The sequence below is a fragment of the Artemia franciscana genome, unplaced genomic scaffold (genome assembly GCF_032884065.1).
Source record: "Artemia franciscana unplaced genomic scaffold, ASM3288406v1 PGA_scaffold_36, whole genome shotgun sequence".
NCBI classification, from domain to species: domain Eukaryota; kingdom Metazoa; phylum Arthropoda; class Branchiopoda; order Anostraca; family Artemiidae; genus Artemia; species Artemia franciscana.
Genome location: NW_027062672.1, coordinates 676866 through 698167, shown reverse-complemented (window position 1 = coordinate 698167; position 21302 = coordinate 676866). Strand labels below are relative to the sequence as shown.

General features: G+C 32.9%; 1 protein-coding gene across 5 annotated transcripts in view; it reads left to right on the top strand.

Annotated features, from left to right (window-relative positions):
- Window positions 1-21302, top strand: part of LOC136041735 (NGFI-A-binding protein homolog) — a 183924-nt gene that overhangs the window by 119393 nt on the left and 43229 nt on the right. For all 5 annotated transcript variants that reach the window (XM_065726484.1, XM_065726483.1, XM_065726485.1 and 2 more), the window contains one exon: window positions 13555-13736. In XM_065726484.1, coding sequence (XP_065582556.1) covers window positions 13555-13736 — 182 coding nt within the window. The remainder of the gene's footprint in view (window positions 1-13554; window positions 13737-21302) is intronic.

Sequence of the window (21302 nt, the reverse complement as noted above, 5' to 3'; positions counted from 1 at the left end):
CCCGGTATACATTCGTTTTTGAATTGGTATATGATGAAATAAATTTTTAATTTTTTCCCTTTTTTTCCTTTTAGTTTTTTTTTATTGGTTTTGACCTTTTTTTTAGGTTTTTTAGTTTTTTTCTTTTTTCTTTTTAGTTTTTTTTGAAGTTTTTATCTTTTTAGTTTTTTTATTTTTATTTATATTTTTTAGTTTTCTTTTTCTCCTTTATTTTTCAGTTTTTTTCCTTTTTTTAGTTTTTTTTCTTTTTTAGTTCTTTTAGTTTTTACCTTTTTTAGTTTTTTTTAGTTTTTTTTAGTTTTTTAGATGAAAATTTTTTTTAGTTTTTTACCTTTTTTTCTTTTTAGTTTTTTATTGGTTTTTACCTTTTTGTTAGCTTTTTTAGTTTTTTTTCGTTTTTTCTTTTTACCTTTTTTTTAGTTTTTATCTTTTTTATTTTTTTTTATTTTTGTTCTTAATTTTATTAGTTTTCTTTTTCTCTTCTATTTTTCAGTTTTTTCCTTTTTTTTCTTTTTTTTTAGTTTTTAGTTTTTTAAGTTTTTTTCCTTTTTTTAGTTTCTTTAGTTTTTTTAGTTTTTCGGCTTTTTTATTAAATTTTTGTATTTTTCCCCTTTTATTCTTTTTATTTTTTTTTTGGTTTTTACTTTTTTTTAGTTTTTTTAGTTTTTTTTTCTTTTTTCTTTTTATTTTTTTTTCTTTTTATTTTTTTTAGTTTTGTTTTTCTCCTTTATTTTTCATTTTTTTCCTTTTTTTATTTTTTTTCTTTTTTAGTTTTTTTAATTTTTTTATTAGTTTTTAGTTTTTTTTTCTTTTTAGTTTTTTTGTAGTTTTTACCTTTTTTTAGTTTTTTTTAGCTTTTTTTTTACTTATGTCCTGGTCGTCATTTATACTCCCTGTGTCGTCATTTATACTCCACAGATCCACAGATCCACAGATCCACAGACAACTTATTTTTATATATATAGATATATATATATATATATATATATATATATATATATATATATATATATATATATATATATATATATATATATATATATGCATGGATTATATTTAAACTTTGTTATGTAAAACCTTGTTATAGACAGCAAGATCTTGACTGTCGTACATACAACTGTTTCTTTCAGGGTTACATTACTCAATCGAATCTACTCGTATTTCATATATTACAAAGTGGTTGCAAGTTTTATACAAGTTTTTGATGCGCTTTTTTTACACACCCCACCAAAAATATTACCCTCTCCACCCTAACAAATATCCCAGACACACCTTTGGTAGAAAGTATTGTTGGAAAGCTTTTTTACATTAATCCTTCCTTTTTGATCAGTTTTATCACAACTTCCCTTTAGGAAGGAGAGAATGATGCGTCGACCAAATTTTCACTCTTAGAATAATAAATTTAGTAGTGCCTGAGTGACCAGACCCCTTTAGTCCTCAGTTCTGTTGATTACGAGCAAGCGTTGGATTCGGCCGATAAAAGAGCTTTAGCGAACGCCCTCCGCTTCTATGATATACCACATAAATACATTAAAGTGACTAGTTCTATATACGTAAATAGCATTGATGTTGTTGTTAAGGTAGGATATGAAGTTAGAAGCTGGTTTTACATTGAATCAGGAGTAATGCATGGCTGTGTTCTATCCTCATTTATTTGAATTATTTAGATGTACTTGTCCTAATCAGCATAGCAAAGGCTATGGGAGCCCACGGAAAAACTCTCCTAGACTTAGATTATGCAGAAGATTTGAGTGTCCTAGACAAAACTTTAGAAAATTGAAAGAATTTTTGAATGTTTTCAACGATCATGGTAAAATAATAGGTTTGAGAATCAATGTTAAGAAGAGTAAGGCACCAAGACTGTGATTAAGTGAAGGTGAAGAAGTGACGTTGACTACATAGTGATGATGTGGGTACAGTATACATGTGGTTGGTACATTGAAGATGTTAAAGGCAGAATAGGCAAGGTCCAAAGTGTTTTTTAACAGATGAAAAAATATCAGAAGAATAGGGAGATATGTCAGGGAACCAAGATTGTAATATTGGAAGCTATTGGAAGCACGGACTCTCCGAAAGACGGAAGAGGATTTGTTAGAGGTTTCACAAAGGAACTGTCTACGGATCCTTTTGGGTACCCGTCGGACCGACTAAAATTTCCAAACAGCACGCTGTATGAAAAATGTGGTTCAATCCCAGTTTCCATGGCTATAGTGAGAGAAAGGCTGAAAGGGCTAGGATACGTTCCGTGGTTGAAGGATGACAGATTGCCAAAGATCGTCCTTATCGGGCAACTACCTAGGGCCAAACATAAAAGGTCAGCCCCAAGTGGGGTAGGAGAAGGCTGTAAGGAAAGATTTAAGGGAAATTGAAACTTCTTCGAAGGTTGTAAAGAGGGGGGGGGTCAAACAGACTGGTATGGATTTATATTGGAATAGATTAGTACTAGCCTACTACTTTTTAGTAGTAGTAGTAACGACTTTTCTCTGGCTGCGAGCCCTCTGGTCTGCAGGTGCAAATTAGTTAGGAGTATTGGTGGGGTATATGACCCCCTAAATTTTGTAAATATGCTTTTATCGTAGTTTTGCTTAGGTAATCGGAAAAAGCAGCAATACCCTCCCCCTTTTTTATTTCTAAAAATATACATTTTATATCTACATTAAAAAAAATATCCTAGCCGTCTCATCCTTTCTCTCATGATAGCACTATACAGCGGGATTGAGCCACATTTTTTCGTACAGCTTACTATTTGAAATACGAAAGCAAAACAGTTCAAAATAGGGATGGTGTCTTATCATAAGTTATCTATTTGAAATACGGTCAGTCAGTCGGGTACCCGACAAAATCTGTAGGCAATTTCTCTGAAAAACATTTAGCAACTCTTCCTCCGTTTCTCGGAGCTCCCATGCTTCTGATACACACTTGACCACTGTTATCATTGTAGCTTCTAATTATCTAATCTTGGTTCGTAGAATTATCTTTCTATTCTTCCAAACTTTTTCTCAACTGCGAAAAAAAAAACTAGGGCCTTTACTATTCAATTTTTAACATCTTGGCTGCACCCACCATTTTTACTAATAGGTAAGTAAAGTAATTCCTAGGTAAGTAAAGCTGTCCACTTGAACGATTTTCTTGTTATCCAACATCACCTCTTTACCTTCAGTTATGTCATAGAGGATGGTTAAATCATCAGCATACTGTAATTCCAGGAAATTTTTACTTCCCCATTTGATTCCAAGTTTTCCCATTGCCTTTGCAGTACTCCTTGAGACAAAGCTCATCCAAGTGATCCATATAAATGAAGCTGGAACCCGACCCTCCTTAACTCCTGATTTAGTACGAAATCACTTAGCTAACCTCACTTCCTACCTTCCGCAGCAATGTTTTTCTCATACAAACATTAATCACTTTAATACATTTGTCTGGTATCAAACAGTTCGTGGTAAAGAACTGTAAGTAAGGAGCGATGCGGCTAAATAGTAACCGAAACGCTAAGAAATAGAGTCTTGATAACAATAGATACATCTAAAGAAACGAATTTTAACAATTATTCAAAACATATTACATTCATCAAATTTAATTTCAATGTTACCCTTCAAAAGTTACTAGCCTGAGAAAATTTTGTTCAATTTTTGAAAAAGGGAAGAAACAACCCCAAAACATAAAGCAATCTTATTAGAAATGACACCATCAGATTCAGCATACCAGAGAACCGTACACTAAAGGTTTCAAGTTCCTATGAACAAAAGTAGGGAAAAGTAAGGAAAGAATTATGATGAATGCGTTTTTATTTTTTTTTGTTTTTTATTTTCCAGGAGTGACTGTATCGAATAGTGATCGTGGAAGATCTGGAGAGGGCTCAGTTGATTTGAAATCAAAAGTTGTAATGCCATTTTTCGTGACTAAAAATATTGGATGGGAGCTTACCCCTCCCATCCACGTTCATATCTCCCCGAAGTCGCTCGATAAAAATTTCCAGACAGCTTTTTTTTCAGCATAGTCGAAAAATATAATAACTACATCTTTGATGATGAATTGACACACCACAGTCGCCGGAGGAAGGGCTGCAAGCTATGAATTTCGCCTATTGATTACAAATAGTACTGGTTATTCGAAAGCATACAGACGTTTTTCAGGGCGGATTTTTCTAGTGAAGGCGAAGGGTGCGTGGGAGTGTATCTCCGTGGAGGATTTTTCGTGGGAGAGGGAATTTTCAATGGAGGAAAAGCCGAGTTTCTCAACATCATTCAAAAAATGATCCCAAATTAAATATGAAAAAAAACAATTTTTTTCAACTGAAAGTAAGCAGCGACATTAAAAATTAAAACGAACAGAAATTATTACGGGTATGAAAGGGGGTTCCCCTCTCCTCTATACCTCACTTTTTACCCTAAAGTTTGATTTTTTGTTCCAGTTATTTAAGAATGACTCCTGAACCACAAAGGCCGTTTGATTAGAATAATTAGCTCTTCAAGTTCAAAAACGCTTTAGCGTAAAGAGTAAAAATTTGGGCGACGTATGCTCTACCCCTCCTAAAATTGCAATCATACTAAATAATTTAATTCCTACTGAAACCAGGCTCATGTCCTTATAATTACCATCTTCATTCTTATCACCTTTCTTATGGAGGGTTTAATTTTAGTTTTCCTAACATTGCTAGGTGCTTCCCCTTTTTCAAAAAACTATATTAATCTTCAGTAGCTTATCTCTAACCTCATAGCCACCATATTCAAAAACTCCTTTACTATGCTATCAGCAATTGGGGTTTTGTTATTTTTTTATCCTTACTGTATTGTCAGCTATTCTTCCTTAAACAAATAAATCTTTCTTCACATCCAAAGTATCACAAACTTTTTCATTCTTTTCTATATCTTAATCCTGTTGCTCTGTCATGATTCAAGATTTATCTTCATGACTTTAACATTTTCAAAATATCTGGCTATCTCTCTTTAATTCTTTCCATATTACCAATTGTGGCCTTGTTTCTGTATTTAACTAGGACAAGTCCAGATTGCCCCTTCTCTCTCAATTTATTAACATGTCGGTAAGATACTTTACTATTATGCCATCTGGCTGTATCTTCCAGATCTTTGGCAATTTTATCCACCACCTCCACTACACACCTCCTTGTTTAAATTACTTCTGAGGATTTTGGACGAAGAATATGGTGGATTTTTGCGTCGGCCTAGTGTGGAAGGACTACTTTAAGCGTGAAAAGTTATGCTTAACGTCACATAAATTAGCCACTTAGTATAGAAAATCACGTGCGTAGTTTGAAAGCTGCATAAAGCCCAAATATGACAATAGGAAAATGTTAAATGATTGCGTGATCTAGAAACCGTAACCGTATCTGCTTACAGAATGATCGTATCTCCGTTATCTTCATTATTAAGAGTCATGAACTTCCGTTCTTTTATTCCTGTCATTCAATACCGATAATGCGAAAAAAAAAATTATGTCCCAGTTTTTGTCTCAATTAATTAAAAAAAACAAGTTTTTTCGAAAAAAAAAGAAAGAACAACGTTAGAACTTAAAATGAACAGAAATTGCTCCGTATATGAGAGGAGCTGCCCCTTCCTAAACCCCCAGTCTGCATGCTAAAGGGTACTTATCTGGTATACACACCACGCTCAAGGAGTGAAGTTAATCCTAACGAAATATGCATAAGAATGATGCAAATAAAATACTTTAGTAACGAAATTATGGAAATTGCAAAAGAGAATTATGCAAATCCGGTCCCCCATTACGCCTTATATTAAATTGTTTCTAACCAAACCAAAATACCAACTGAAACATTTATTTAAAATATATCTACATTGAAGGGTGTATACACTGTCTCACGCTAAGCTGGTTATCACTTAGTGCAAATACAGAAAGAAACCAGTTCTGTGAGACTAAGAACTTGAGTGTGGTGGGTATGAGAGATAAGTACCTGCTAAAGTTTTATAGTGCTTAAAAAGAACTTCTTACTGCAATTAAACAGCCCTCGTGTTTGAGCAAACGTTCTTAAAAAAACCCGACTGAAAATCAAACTTTATTGTAAAGAACAAGGGTTGAGGGTGGGTAGGGGGGACGTTTCGGGGGGTGGGCAGTTGCTAAAATGCTAATTAGACAAGCCCTTGGCAATGGGAGGATACTTTTAACCCCTCTCCCTTTGAACACCAATAATAAAGACATAGACCAAAAAATTATCCCAAGAATTAGGAAAGATAGAGTATTAGTTTTCACCCTCCGCCTTCTTTAAAACTCTTTCTGATTTTAATAGCAGACTCAATGAGAGTCACGATAGATGGACATTAAAATATTCTCTTTGATACATCTTCCCCTCCCTCCCCAGCTCCTCCATCTATAAAATTACCCACCGCCCTCCTTTGTAATGACTGATGCGTACTTACGCATCCGTTAATATAATTCTATGAAATATAAAGCAGATCAGTATAGTCAAATGAAGCTTGGGCATTGAAATGTGCTCTCTTTTGCACCGTACCGACACACTGACACACCCCTCTCTTTTAATTGCTGACGCGAAATTATCAACCACCAAACATAATTTCATGAAAAACCTAATAAGTGAACTTAGGTTAATCAAGCATTAAGAAATTACTAAAAATAAGAAATTACTGTCTTACATTTTCCTGTTAAAAAGTGTGCTTTAGTTTCATTGGTTTGTTTTTGTCATTAACTCATTCATTAAGATCTTTTCGGTTATTAAAAAAAGGCACCAGAACTTTTAATTTCTATTCAATTAAAATCTCTCTTAATATTCTAGGACCATTGGTTCGTTACGGTCATTCCTAGGGAAGAAAAAATTATATACATCCGTGATCTCAGAAATTATTCTCTGACATGCAGAATCTGATGGTGCAAGTTTCATCAAAATTGCTCCCCTTTTTGGGGATGTTGCCTCCCTTTTTTGAAATCGGGAAAATGTTCTCTGGCTCTTAAATTTTAGTGGATCAAATATACTTAGTGAATTTTATATATCTAAAATCATCATAAAAAGCCAATTCTTTTGACGTATTAATTGTTATCAAAATTTCATTTTTTCGAGTTTTGGTTAATATTGGCAATATAGATTTTTGGTAATATACAAAAAGCATTTGATAACAATAATTGCTAAGAGTTTGCAGACTCATTCATACAGGGTTGCCAGGGCAAAGTGAAGGCAGTTTAACTCCTATTAGATTTTAAAAGAAACCTTATTTTGTATTTTTTTTTATTTAAAAGAACAAAAATACCCCCCTCTCTTTATTCTGGAAAATACTTTTATGTATATCTTCCTTTTAAAAGTAAAAAAAATTCTTACCCCCATCTCATTTTCTCAGGAATTGGCGCCACTAAATAATTGCTCGACTTTAAAACAACGTAACTTATTTTTTTCTAAATTTAACAAAAACTATCTATACAAATAGCCTTATTCAAATTCGATCTTGGCGTCTGACTGGTGATGAAATCATGAACAATTATTTGTGGAAACTTCTGCAAATTTAATTTAAATACACGTAGCAAGAAGTTCTGCCTATGTTTCTGAAACAAAACTATGCAGCCAATAGCAGGATTTACTACTTAACCCATATTTTTGCTTTATGTATGGTTTTGTTTGGTTACTTTTTTGTCTTTTATCATTCATTGTTGGTAAATTTTTATATTATTGTAGGAATGGGCTGTTAAAATAAATAATCCTATATATATATATATATATATATATTTATATATAAATAAATATTAATTCTGATGAAAAGCTCTTGTTAATATTACTACTAACGAATTCTGGTTGGATGAAAAGGTGTATTATTGTTTGTATAGATGGAAATTCTGTGGGACTTTTGATCTTCTACATAACTGAAGGAAACACAACCTCTACAATAGGATTTTCTGATCGATAAATACATTACATACATTTGTTTAAGTATATTGAAGTTCTTCATATAAATAGAAAAAGAAAATATTACCATTTTAAATTGCCGAAAATTAAGTTCCTAGCAGTTTTTGCCACCCCAGAGATATTTCCTGGCGGGGCTGATGATGACCCGCCTTGCCTTTTCCACCTCTGTGCTGGTAGACATGGGAATGTAACATTTTAGCCATATAGCGAAACATGTTAACTAATTCCTACTCCCCCTCCCTCTTTCAGCATTTACCTGTAGCCTCATGGAGAGTAAGTAGTTTGTTCATTGAAATGTACTTTTGTAGGAATCTACCCTAACCACACCTAAACAATGACTCATCTCCCCCTCCCTCATTATAGCTGATACGCAATTACAGATCACCAAAGATAACCTCATTTCATTACAAATAAAGCGAATCAACTTGGTTGAATCCAGTACTGCCACCGTGCGGCATTACTTATTTTGCAAGTGGGGAGCCTAATATACAGTTATTGATGCTCTTAAATCAATTAGCTCCTCATAATTTTAAATTGATTGCAAATTCGTCCTGTTCGGGGTCAATTCGTAGTTTGGTGCCCTAAACCACCTAAACTGTCACCCCACCACCATTGCTGGTTTGGCGTCTGGCACCCCATTGAAAATTTTCTGCCGGCACCCTTGTTGGCTTTGGTACTTCAAAAGCGGGTAATGTTGAAAATCGGTGCAACAAAATATATAGGGGAACTGAAAAGCCTAAGACAAGGTTTACGTCAATTTTCTATAGCCACAGAGAAACAGAGAATGTACTTCTAAAAGAACTTGAGAAGAACTTCACGCAAAAGAAGCAATTAAAAGTTTACTATTTTTTTTCTGAGTTCAAGTTTGATATAGTAAAATCATGTAACTGTAAGAATAGGTGCTGTTATAGTCGAACAACATTTGAGGAATTAGGCGATTGGTCCAATGAAAATGCGACGTCACAAAAACAAACCAATGAAACTAAAGCACACTTTTTAACAGGAAAATGTATGACAGTAATTTCTTATTTTTCTCATTTTGATTTCTCTTTTTTTCTTAGCTATAACCAAGCACTTGTAGTTGGTAAAGAATCTTCTTTTGCCATTTAAGATACGGCACAAATGGTTTTCATATTAAATGCTCTTTATATCTTTGCTATTTATTTGCTTTAATGAAAAAATAAGATCAGGCGATTGTTTTTCTTTGCAAAATTCAATATATTGAGAATTAGTTATTTTACCAAACTGTCTTTTCATTTACAATTGAAACGAAAAAAATATAAAAAAAGAGTAAATTTGTTTAAAAAGACAGCGAAAAAACAACTTATTTTTACTAAGAAAAAAGTCGGAATATTACCGACTTTTAGTATAAATAAGTTTTTTGCTTTATTTTATACAAATAAAAACTTTTTTATACAAAGAGATTCCGAACGTTTCCAACTTTGATTATTTTTGCAGAAATAAGTTTTTTGTTTTATTATGTTCAAATAAAAACTTATTTGTGCAAAGAAAGTCCGAACATTACCAACTTTTATAATTTTTGGATAAATTAGTTTTTTTATTTTATTTTCTTGTGTACAAATAAAAATTCATCTACACAAAGAAACTCTGAATATTACAGACTTTTTTTATTGTTGCTTATTTTATTTTCACTGTGATATTGAAAATTTTTCAGTTTCTTATATACTTTTGTTTCAATATGTTGAGAACCAAATTACCTAGAAGAAACGAATTGAACCAACCCACTTCTTTCCGATGATTGTTTTTTCGCTCTGAGCAGGGCCAGATGAAGTTTTTTGCCCTTGGCTAATGAAATTTTCGGGAATCCTTGAATAAAGAACATTATATGGACGCTAAACTCATGTCTCTACTTGTGGGTCTAAAAAAAGGGGCCAAAATTTCTTTGGGTTTTCATATTCCCGATTTTCTTACTCAAAGTATTTTAGTTAGGAATTTAAAACAAATGAATTCTCAGCATTGCAAAATTTCCAACATTTAAATTATTTCTCAAGTTTTTGGCAGCTATAACATAGCCTATTCTACTCTATTGGGGGTTAGTTACAACCCTGCCTTTGAATCTGCTTACTTAACTGACGACAACTTACTGTACACCAGGGTTGCCATCCGGAGAGAAAATAAAACACTAGATTTTAGTGATTTTTTAGTTTATTTATTTATTTTCTTCAATAATCCAGTGATTTATGTGCTGGTTTATCGATTTTTTTGGGGGGGAGGCGGGCAATATAAAAGATCAGTAAAAATAGTGACAAATCGCTAGGGGGTGGCAACTCTGCTGAACACAGTTTTTCGCTACTGATAAGCAACTGATTAAAGATGTTTCGTATGCACGTTAAGCTTCTATTGCCAAAATTCCTTAGTAGATTCTATTTAACGGAATATTCTATTTTACTGGAAAATTAAAGCAGAAGATTATTACTACCAGACATATACCTGAGGTTTTTTTTATTAAATCAGGGGAAGAAAGTAAGGAGAAGTTTAATTTTTTTTCAGTTGTTGAATTTCCAAAAAGTACACTTTTTGTAATTTGTAAGCTTTCAGAGGGGATTAAAGCCAGTAACCCCCTAGAATGGTTGTCATTGTTAGGTTAAAACCTAAGCAAACAGTTCAAGTTATATTGCTCCGCTTCACATTGGCAATTAAAACGTAAACTATCTTTCTTTTAATTTTATTTTTAAAATTAATAAATAGCTTAATTATTTGGTTATTTAACTAGTTCACTTTTATGCTTTAAAATTAATTTATGTTTTATTCAAAGGCTATTTTCAAGGGTTCAGAACTGGCTGTGTTCCAAAACTGAATTAGGCATTTAAAGTCAAAACTATCACTCAGTGGCGTAGCTCTAGCATTTTTTTCGGGGGGGGGGGGCAATAGTGGTCTACATGTGGAGAGTCAAGGGGTATGGGCTATATAATGTTTTTTCTCTCCAAATTATTGGGGGCAACTGCGCTATTGACCCCCCCCCCCCAACGACGCCACTGCTATCAATTATTTTGGAATTGCTTATTTGATTAATTTAAAACAATTCGCTGACTGTGGTCCTAACTGCAAAAAAGAGATTTTACTTAATACCCTTTGATCCTCAATTAATTTACAGAGACCCTATAAATAACAAAAATAACAATAAATCAACAGCCAAAAATTTTCATAATGCGTAGCTTGAGTAGAACATTGCGTGGGAGGCTCTATGATTTATGCGAATTGAATCAAGAGCTTTGTAGCTGAACGGTAAATAAAGGTAAAAGATGGTAATTAAAAGTAAGGTAAATAAGATTAAACAAAGAATGCACAGCAAAGGGCAATAATGCTGGTAGATTGCTTATAAAGTTCATCGCAAGTAATTTAAATTGAAATGCACAAGAAAATGAGATAAAAAAAATTACTCTGAAATTCATAAAAAATAAATAAATAAAGGTCCAAACACACATTGTCAAGAAACCTGAGATGAAATTGGTATCTTAAATATGGCAAAATCATAGACAGCGCAAGGGCGCTGCCTAATTAAAAAGCGGTGTGTTTTCCCTGTATTTTTTCACCAGGCCCATGGAAGGAGTGGTCGTGCAAACTTCGAAGGGGGCTCAATTGTTTGGAAATGGAAACTTCTAATGCCCTTTTAAGGGTAAAAAGAGATTGGACGGTAACCAGCCACCCACTCATGCCCTTTTTAGTTGCCTGCCACCCTTTAACGCCTAATCACATCTGATGAAAATGTTGAGATAACATTTTGTTCAAAATAGTCAAAAGGTTCAAAAATAATGCTTCAAGGGATATGACCCCCTGAAACCCCTGTAGCAAAGGCAATAAATTATACAAGTTGCCTAATGCATGCATACAGGTTTTATTATTGCGATGTTTGGTCTTGGGCCTCCAAAAAAGGTAAGGGTTTTAAGCTGAAACTCTCAACAGCTCAAGAATGTCTAGTTGGATTAAGTTGAAGCTTTCAGGACATATTGAGGAAGGGTTTTAAGCTGAAACTCTCATAGAATTTTGAGGGGGATTTTGAGCTAAATCAAAAGACTCTATGCAGATGAGTATCTACAACAGCTCAAGAATGTCTAGTTGGATTTAAGTTGAAGCTTTCAGGACATATTGAGGGGGATGCTGGATGAATCAAAATGCCCAAAGCGCGTCCAGGTTGTCGATATGATGTATCTGCAATATCTAAGGAACAGCTTAGAATATTAAATTGAAGCCTTCAGGGAATGCTGAGTGGGATATTGAACTTGATTGAAACACACTATATACATTGCGGTTGTCAAAGGACGTGTTTGTGATTTATTTCAACAATAAGCTCAAAATTAATTTATTTGAAGAAATCAGCGGTTAAAATTCGATATTATATTGTTACAATAATCGACCGTATAGTGGTAGATCAATACCTGTCTATGTTGAAGGGTGTAACAGGTTAGGATCGCTTCCGCCTTACAGAAGGTGAATAATTTTGAAGGTTTTCAACCCATTGATCCATCTGATTTTCTATCCTACAATTATAGTTATTGAAATATTTACCAAAATATTGTCCAAAATATTAATAAAAAGCCAAAATCTTGATGTTTAAGGAGAAAAAAAGGTTTTAGAAATACTCCTTTTATTACCCAATAAAAAAAAAGTCATTTAAAACGATATGAAAGGAATGTAAAAAAGAAAATCTCTACATACGAAATTTTTCAAAGAAACTAAAGAGAAACTAAAGAAACTAAATAAGGCCAATGCAGGATATATACACCAAAGCAGATATTGCATCTAGAGTAATATCAGAAAACAGGGAAATTAACATGGGGCCATATATGCCAAGAAGAAGGGTAAAGGAAACGTGAAACATAGAAAACTGAACTAAATTCATGCATGCTCCACGTTAAGCTGAATTAAGCTTAAAGATTGCTTAATTGGTCGGTTTTTACTTTATTATTTTCAATTTAGTATCCTTTGAAACATATTAAAAATATTCTTAAACCATAGAAACGTAAAAATTTTATCAAACTATTTACAAGAAATTTAGGGGTGAAACTGATTCAACTTTAGTCCCATGTTTGGAGAAGGTCCATCAGTTAATGCAGATATCCTGATTGTTTATTTGTTCCGCGCGTTCTTTTTTTCTTTACCTGCTTTTTTACGAATCCAGATATCCAGATATTTGGTAAATCTTAATACTAGGAGGAGGCAGTTCCTCTCCCACTGCACGTGTTCCAGTCCCGTGTGTAACATTATTTTAGTTTATTTTTTGTATATATTTTAATTTATGTTATTTTCTTTCTGTATGCAACGCAATCCTCAAAACATGGTGAAACGCAAAATTAAAATATGTCAATTCACTGCTATTTGTAACTTCTGCTTTACAGCATCCAGGAGCATCCAGAAAAAGTTGTCAGCCCCCACCTCCTCCCACCTTCGGTTAATATAGGTGGACCACGGCTTTAATATTTTAGAATTGAATGTTGAATTACTTGAGAAAAAAACCTTTTTTTAAAATAATAAACAAGATGTTCAGTTAGAAAATTGTGCGTATTTTTCTTTTCCCACTTCTCATTTAAATTATCAAAATAGTTTTTTATCGACACCCCCTCCCAATCTCGTGAAAAATTTCCACGAATCGAGGACCAGCATTAAATTCAACAAGACTAAGATCTATGTATTCAGTTTTCCCCCTTTTGTAGGAGAGACTTCTTCAAATAGATGACGAACTTCGAATCTTGGGTGATCGAAGTGAGGAGCTTAAGGTAGCTCAAGGATGCGATCAAGGGTCTTTCTCCAAAGCGCACGTGGCAGCTATTCAAAATCAACAGCAAAATCTTGTCTCAGAACAAAATGAAATAATGCTTCAAATGAAAATGTCAAGGTATGTCCTTAATTTATGGTATCAAAAATCGTTTTATAGCTTAGATACATGCTTAGACATAACATCGATCAAAATGCCACAATGTGTGCCATCTTTGTTCTAACAAGTGTCATTTTGCAGTCAATACTTATTTTGTATCTATGCACACATAATCAATAAATATGCATAAAATTATGTTGACTAATTTCCTGAATAATGTACTTTAATTATCAGGGTAGTAAACATACAGAATATATAGGGGGAGGGAAGATAGGAGTAACCTCCCCTAAGAGTGACCCCAATAAAAATTTGTAAGGTGTCGTTGAAAATGGAAAATTTATATGATAAACACGGAAAATAATTAAATAATCATAACGATTTTGGGTGCAGAAGGGGTCAAACCCTATGTCTCACTACTGTCGATATGGTTTGGACAATATTCACCTTTTTTTTAATTGAACTCTCAGCTTCTACTCTTCAACTGAAACGGTTCGTGTCTTTTCTTTAGCTCGACACTTGCTTTCCTTTCCTTTTATTTTTCTTCCTTTTCTTTCTTTCTTTTATTCTTCCTTTTGCTTTACCTATTATTTCTTTCTTTTACTTAACATTTTTAAATATTTAATGCTTCTTCGTCTCTCATGTTTTTTTCTGAATTACGCTTGTACTTTTGAGTTGCAAATACTAATGTAATAATAAGTATCGAGCAGTTTTGAGTTTTAATGTCGCTCCTTACTTTCAGTTGAAAAAAAACTTGTTTTTTTTATTATTATTTAATCGTAAGTCAAGACAGAATCATACCTACACGAACCAAAACTCTTAAAATCATAACTTCAAAAAAATGCATACAGTACATCAAATGAAGGTCTATTTTATGTTGATTTCCATTTGTAGCTTGTGTAAATATGAAAATTCATTAAGTTTCAAGTTACAGAATAAAAAGCTATTAGTCTAAGAAAATTCTCATAATTCGAGAAAAAGAAGAAGAAAATTACACAATGAAATTCTGGATCCCGGGAATCCCTGAAAGACCTTGCAAGCTGCCTGGTAAGAGAATATGAAGTATCGTATTTTTCATATTCCACGTGCTGACAATCTTTGTGTTGTTTTTCGAAAAAAAAAACTTTCTTTAAATTTTGCTAAATAAACTGTTTTTGGCAAGTCTTTCCCGTCTTTCATAAATCCTTTACTTTTGTGTCCCATCCCTATAGTAAGGCTGACAATCTTCCAGCTCAAGTACTACTACTACTAATAATAACAACCCACTACAGCACCAGGCCGCCTGAGACCAACACAGTGACGTACGCTCCTCCTCCATCCCAACCTATTTAAAACCTCTTTCTTTACACCCTCCCAAGAAGTTCCCATTTCCCTTAAATATTTTCTTTCGACATCCTTCCACCCCAGTGAGGAACAAACTGCTTATCGTTTGGCCCTAGACTATTCGCTGACAAGGACTATCTTTGGCAATCTGTCATCCTTCATCCGCAGAATGTGTCATAGTCATTTCAAACTTTCCCTCATTGAAACCTTAGAAAGCGGGACTGAACCGCATTTTTCGTACAGCACAAATAGTTGCTTTAATTATCGCAACAATAATTTACTTTAATAACTGTATTAAAGGGTCTTATATCTATAATCCCGAATAAATAATTAGTATTTAAATCTGAAGCATCTCATAATAAAATGACTCGCATGAGGTTCAGCATCTTATTATCCGAAACCAATTTTATAGCAGTTAAAAAAAACAACTTTAGTACGTAATTACAAATAGCTAATTGCAAAAAAAAGTACCAAGGTACATCGACATGCACAGTTTGAAACAAAAAGAATGTAATTTCCAATCGGTAGTATTTGGCAACAATTCCACCTTCTAAAAAGCACCTCGTAATACTTTTTAGATTTATGGCTGATACAAGTTTTATTTTTGCATGATTCGTCTGTCTGTGAAACAATTTAGCAGTATATCTTTTTTTTAGTCTATCATTTCTTTTTGCTTTTTTACTCTCTATCTCAACAATATAGTCAAACCTGAACACATTTGTGCCTTTAGGGTTTTTTAAAGATTTTTAGCTTCAATCATTTTTGTTTTCAAGTAAGCTTATCCATCTGAAAAAGAATTTAACAACAAAGGCCTTTTCTAGGTTATGTTTGTTTCCCGTTTCTTGTTCCTATTTTACTCCTGCATTAAGAAATGTTGGCAAATTCGGCCACAAATGTGCTTTTGGGAGTTTTTTTAGATTTAAGGCTGATAAAACTTTTGCTTTTTAATGATTTCTCCGTCTGAAATTTAACAAAAATCACCTTTCTAGTTTATTTATTCTTTCAGTTTACCTATTCTTTAGTATTTTAGTTTACCTTTTTTAGTTAACCTATTCTTCAGTATTTAAGTTTACCTATTCTTTTTTTGCCTCCCCCATTCAAAAAACTTGAGCAAACCTGACCATATCTTTGCTGGTTTTTGGTGGAGGGGAGGGGGTTTTCCCGACTTATGGCTGATAATTATTTATTATCGTTTTCGTTTTTTTACTAACATATACTTCTGAGAGTCAAAGTTTTACAACAAATTTCTAGTGAAAGTCTATTTTATTATTTTTTTTTTCAATTGCCTTTTCAGAAAATATGACCAAATCTAGCCATACCTGTGGTGTTTTCTTTTTTTTTAGATTTTACCTTGTAAAATCTTTAATTAATGCATAGCTGAAAATCAAAAATTTTGCCACAAACCTCTCATTGGCCATGTTTGTTTATTATTTTTCTTTTTCATTCTCTCTACTAGGAAATATGATTAAACCTGAGATTAAATTGGGCTTTTATTACATTTCGTTGGTGGCATATCTAATAACCGTGTCTGAAATTTTCATAATTCTAAAATGGTTGCCAAAAATCTTTCACCAAGCTGTTCTCAAAAGGATGATCAACTGGTAGACATTGATTCTCCTGAAAGATCTTCGATCTTTCCTTAGAAAACTCAACAAACAGTCCTTGGCAATTCTCTTTTTTAGATTAATTTAGCTAATTAATATTATTTATTTATTCCCCGTATCAGAAAATTCAGTGAGACTCATCTTTATCTGGGCTTCTTTGAGACTTACTTAGCTCAATAGCGATGACGGCTCAGTACAACAGTTTGACTTTTCCTTTATGAAGAATATAACCAATTATTCGTGGTAATGAATTGAGAAGAAGGTGCGACTAGGTCCAGAAGTAACCGAAACTCTAAAAAACGTAATTCTGACAACAGTAGAAACATCAAAATAATTAGTTTTGTATGTTGATTCCAAATATGTAAAATTCATCAAATTTAATGCGATCCATCAAAAGCTACTATAAATGCGTCAAAAAAGAAATATACCGTTTAATTTTCCATTTAATGTGTCTTACGAAATAGTAATCTAATAATCAAAGCCACTGTAAATGCATCCCAGTCTCCTTTAATAGGTGGGGGGATATAACTTATAAAAACATTTTCTGATTTTAGTGGCTTTTGTTTTCAAACTGTTCTTATTCTGAATTTTGAACCAATTTTTCATCAGAGACAAGCACAATAAAATAGTATAAAACGGCAAAAAAACTAGTTTTTTTTATGTAGTAAACCGTTTAATTTTCCATCTAATTTTCCTTACAAAATAGTAATCTAATAATCAAAGCCACTGTAATTTCATCCAGTCTCCTTTAATAGGGGGAGGGGATATAACTTTAAGCTATATACAAATATTTGCTGATTTTACTGAGTTCTGTTTTCAAACTGCTCTTATTCTGAATTTTGAACCAATTTTTCATCAAAGACAAGCACAAAAACAATAGTATAAAACCGCGAAAAAAAACAAGCTTTTTTATATGTATTATGAGGCTATATTAGGCCCTATTGGGGAAGTGGGGTTGAGACACGATTATACTGGTAGTGGCTTTGACGTTTTTTAAGAGCTTGAAATGGGTAATCCAAGGGTAAGTTTCTGCTTTTTTCTATCTGATTTCTTTTGTAAAAGCAAAATTAACCAGGGAGTGCTCTACAGACATAAATAACACCTCAGGAGCAATTCAGCCTATTTAATAAAGCAATTCCTTCAAGATATCAGATTTTGTTGCTTACAGAGCACATAAGCTCTGCTTATTCAGAGCTTAAGAAGAAATTAATGACCGGACTTATAGTCAAATTTAGTATATCTATGAAAAGCCACGCTTTCATTCTATCTGAAACGTGAGCAGTAGGCTATTGGAAAATATTTAGTCTGTTGGCTTCTTAGAAGCTATTTTTATTTATTAGTTTGTTTATTTTTCTTATATATTTACTATTGTTTTATTGGAGCCTATTTAATCTACTTAATTAATTTAGTCTCTTCAATCTTTATAGTTTTGTGTTCTATAGTTTTATTTTATTTATGTTTTTTATTCTCATTTTTGCTCTTCTCTCCCGGAGTAAGTGATTATTTTTCTTTTCTCTGAGTAAGTGACACGTTTGTCTCCCCCCTTCTTTATAGGCCAATGGGCCTTAGGGGGAATAGTAAAATGTAATATTGTATACTTATCTTATAAGTAACTTTACGAAAACAGCAACAATAATTTTGCTTATTTACCATATACGCACTTCTGCTTATTCAAAGCTTAACACTGTTAGCTATTACGAATCTGAGAGCTTAACTATTGAGAACTGGAAGAGAAAAGTAAAAAAAAAATGTTTACCAAGTAATATTTACCAATACCAATAGTAAACTACATAGAGATAGAAAAATAAAAATGGCCAGTTTCTAAAAAATGTCGCAGTCATATTTCGCCATCTCCAAACCCAAGTACCGCTAGGTATTTAGAATGGAATAAATAATGAGAATAAACAACAAAGAGAGATAAAACTCCACCAAAAAAAAAAAAAAAAAAAAACACCTCAAACGAGACTACGGCCAGTAGAGAGGAAAGACTAAAATAACGCTGATATTTCGCCTGTATCCAAACTAGGCGTCCTCAGCACAAGATAAAAAGAAAAAACACTAAACTAAAAACAAATAAAACCACCACCAATTATAATAAATACAATTGTCGATACTGATCCACGTAGGGAAAAGAAGCTATTAGGAACGTAAACAGTTCAAAATAGGGATGATACCTGTTTATTGACAGTGAAATATAAAACTATTTAACTGGATATTTCGAACACATATACAGTGTTCATCATCAGCAGTAAAACTCAAAAAAGTCTCTTATGGGTGTTAATATATTTAGACATCTCCTTGGTCACATTATCCCCATATACTCGACGTAGATAACTTCGAAGACCACACTGCCTTTCCATGACGAAAGTAAAACAGTTCAAAATAGGGATGATACCTTTTTATTGACAGTGAAATATAAAATTATTTAACTGGATATTTCGAACACATACACATATAGCTGATGATGAACACTGTATATGTGTTCGAAATATCCAGTTAAATAATTTTATATTTCACTGTCAATAAAAAGGTATCATCCCTATTTTGAACTGTTTTACTTTCGTCATGGAAAGGCAGTGTTGTCTCCGAAGTTATCTACAAAGCTATTAGAGTTACTTAAATGAGAACATCAAAGCAACTGAGGAAAAATTATGAAAATTGAAACTTAGTTAACTATTCTGTTGCGAAATAATCCTCTTGTAAGCTAATATTGAAGCAACTCTTTTTGGTCTAGTGGGTAATCTTGTCCCCTGGTGATTGTGTAAAATTTGAATTCCCTTATTGACTGTTGGTTCATTTTTCAAAAGACAATCATAAATTGGGTCAATATTTAAATTTTCCGTGTCTCTATTTATTGAAAGATTAGCAAATATATGTTTTTTAATCTCTATAGCCTCCCTCGCCCACTGAGAAAAACCTCTATCATTAGAAATAGTAGCCTCATCAAATTGTATAAAATGTTCGGGATGAAAGAATGTATGTTCAGCTAGAGCCGAAACAAAAGTTTCGGGAGGCTTTCTTAATTGTAGGGTTTTTTTCTATTGAGTTGCGGTGCTCAATAAATCTTTCTATAAATTGTTGGCGAGTTCTACCAATATAAAACTTTCCACAAGAACAAGGAATTTTGTACAGCCCACTAGCTAAATCTCCCCGGGTTAAATCCCTCCCAGAATTAAGAAAACAAACTAATGGTCTCACCGACTGGAAACAAGCATCAATGTTATGTTTACCTAAAATTCGTTTGAGCATCTCCCCCAAAGTAGGTACGTAAGGCAAAGAAATGAACCGTTTCGGCATGTTTAATTCTGTACACTGTGAAACACCAATAACCCTATTGTTGTGTTTAATACGTCTGTTTTTATTATTTTATCAACGAATTTAATCGGGTAACTATTACAAAATAAAATATCCCTCAAATATAACAACTCAGAATCTAAAAACTCCTGGGAACAAATTCTGAAAGCTCTATCCACCAGTGCAATCACAACCCCTCGTTGCACTGAACGAGTGAAAGTTCAAATACCTGTCACTGTGTGTAGACCTTCTATATACTGAAAAAGGTAAATGGAAATCACTTTTAATCAATAGGATATCAAGAAAAGGTAGTTTGTCATTTTCTTCAAACTCCACTGTAACTTTTACATTTTTGTCCAAATTTAGATAACTTCGAAGACCACACTGCCTTTCCATGACGAAAGTAAAACAGTTCAAAATAGGGATGATACCTTTTTATTGACAGTGAATAGATATTAAATAAAAAAAAAACTAATTTTTTTAGCTGAAAGTAAGGAGCGACATTAAAACTTAAAACGAACAGAAATTACTCCGTATATGAAATGGGTTGTCCCCTCCGCAGTCCCTCGCTCTTTACGCTAAAGTTTGACTCTTTACCACAATTCTACTTTTTAAAACAATTAAAAGCTTTAGCGTAAAGAGCGAGGGATTGCGGAGGGGACAACCCATTTCATATACGGAGTAATTTCTGTTCGTTTTAAATTTTAATGTCGCTCCTTACTTTCAGCTAAAAAGATTAATTTTTTTTTATTTAATTTCTGAACGTTTTTGAATTAATGCATGTTTGGTTTTGGCTCTCCGCACATAAATTATTAAAATAAAATTTGTCTATTAATTCTTTTTTGGCTAAATGGCGTTCTCTTAGTTTCGATCAGACGATTTTGAGAAATAAGGGGTGGAGAAGGAGGTCTAGTTGCCCTCCAATCTTTTGGTTACTTAAAAATGCAACTAAAACTTTTAATTTTTAACGAATGTTTTTATTAGTAAAAAATATACGTAACTTAAGAATTAATTTACGTAACAAACTTTCATAATCTTATATTTTTATTATGTATACGAGGGGGTTTTTACCCTCGTTAATACCTCGCTCTTTACACTAAATCGTAAGTTTTGTCCCAATTCTTTAAGAATGACCCCTGAATCAGAAAGGCTGTAGAATAAATAGTTGAGATTACTAAAAATACTTTAGCATAAAGAGCGAGGTATTTATCTCCTTCTAAATACCTCGCTCTTTATGCTAAAGTATTTTTTAGAACCCCTCATATGCGTAATAATCTCTGTTCGTTTTAAGTTTCAATGCTACTCCTTCCTTTCATTCGAAAAAACTTTTCATGTTTATTTTTCATTGTTTTCTTATAGTAATGCTAGA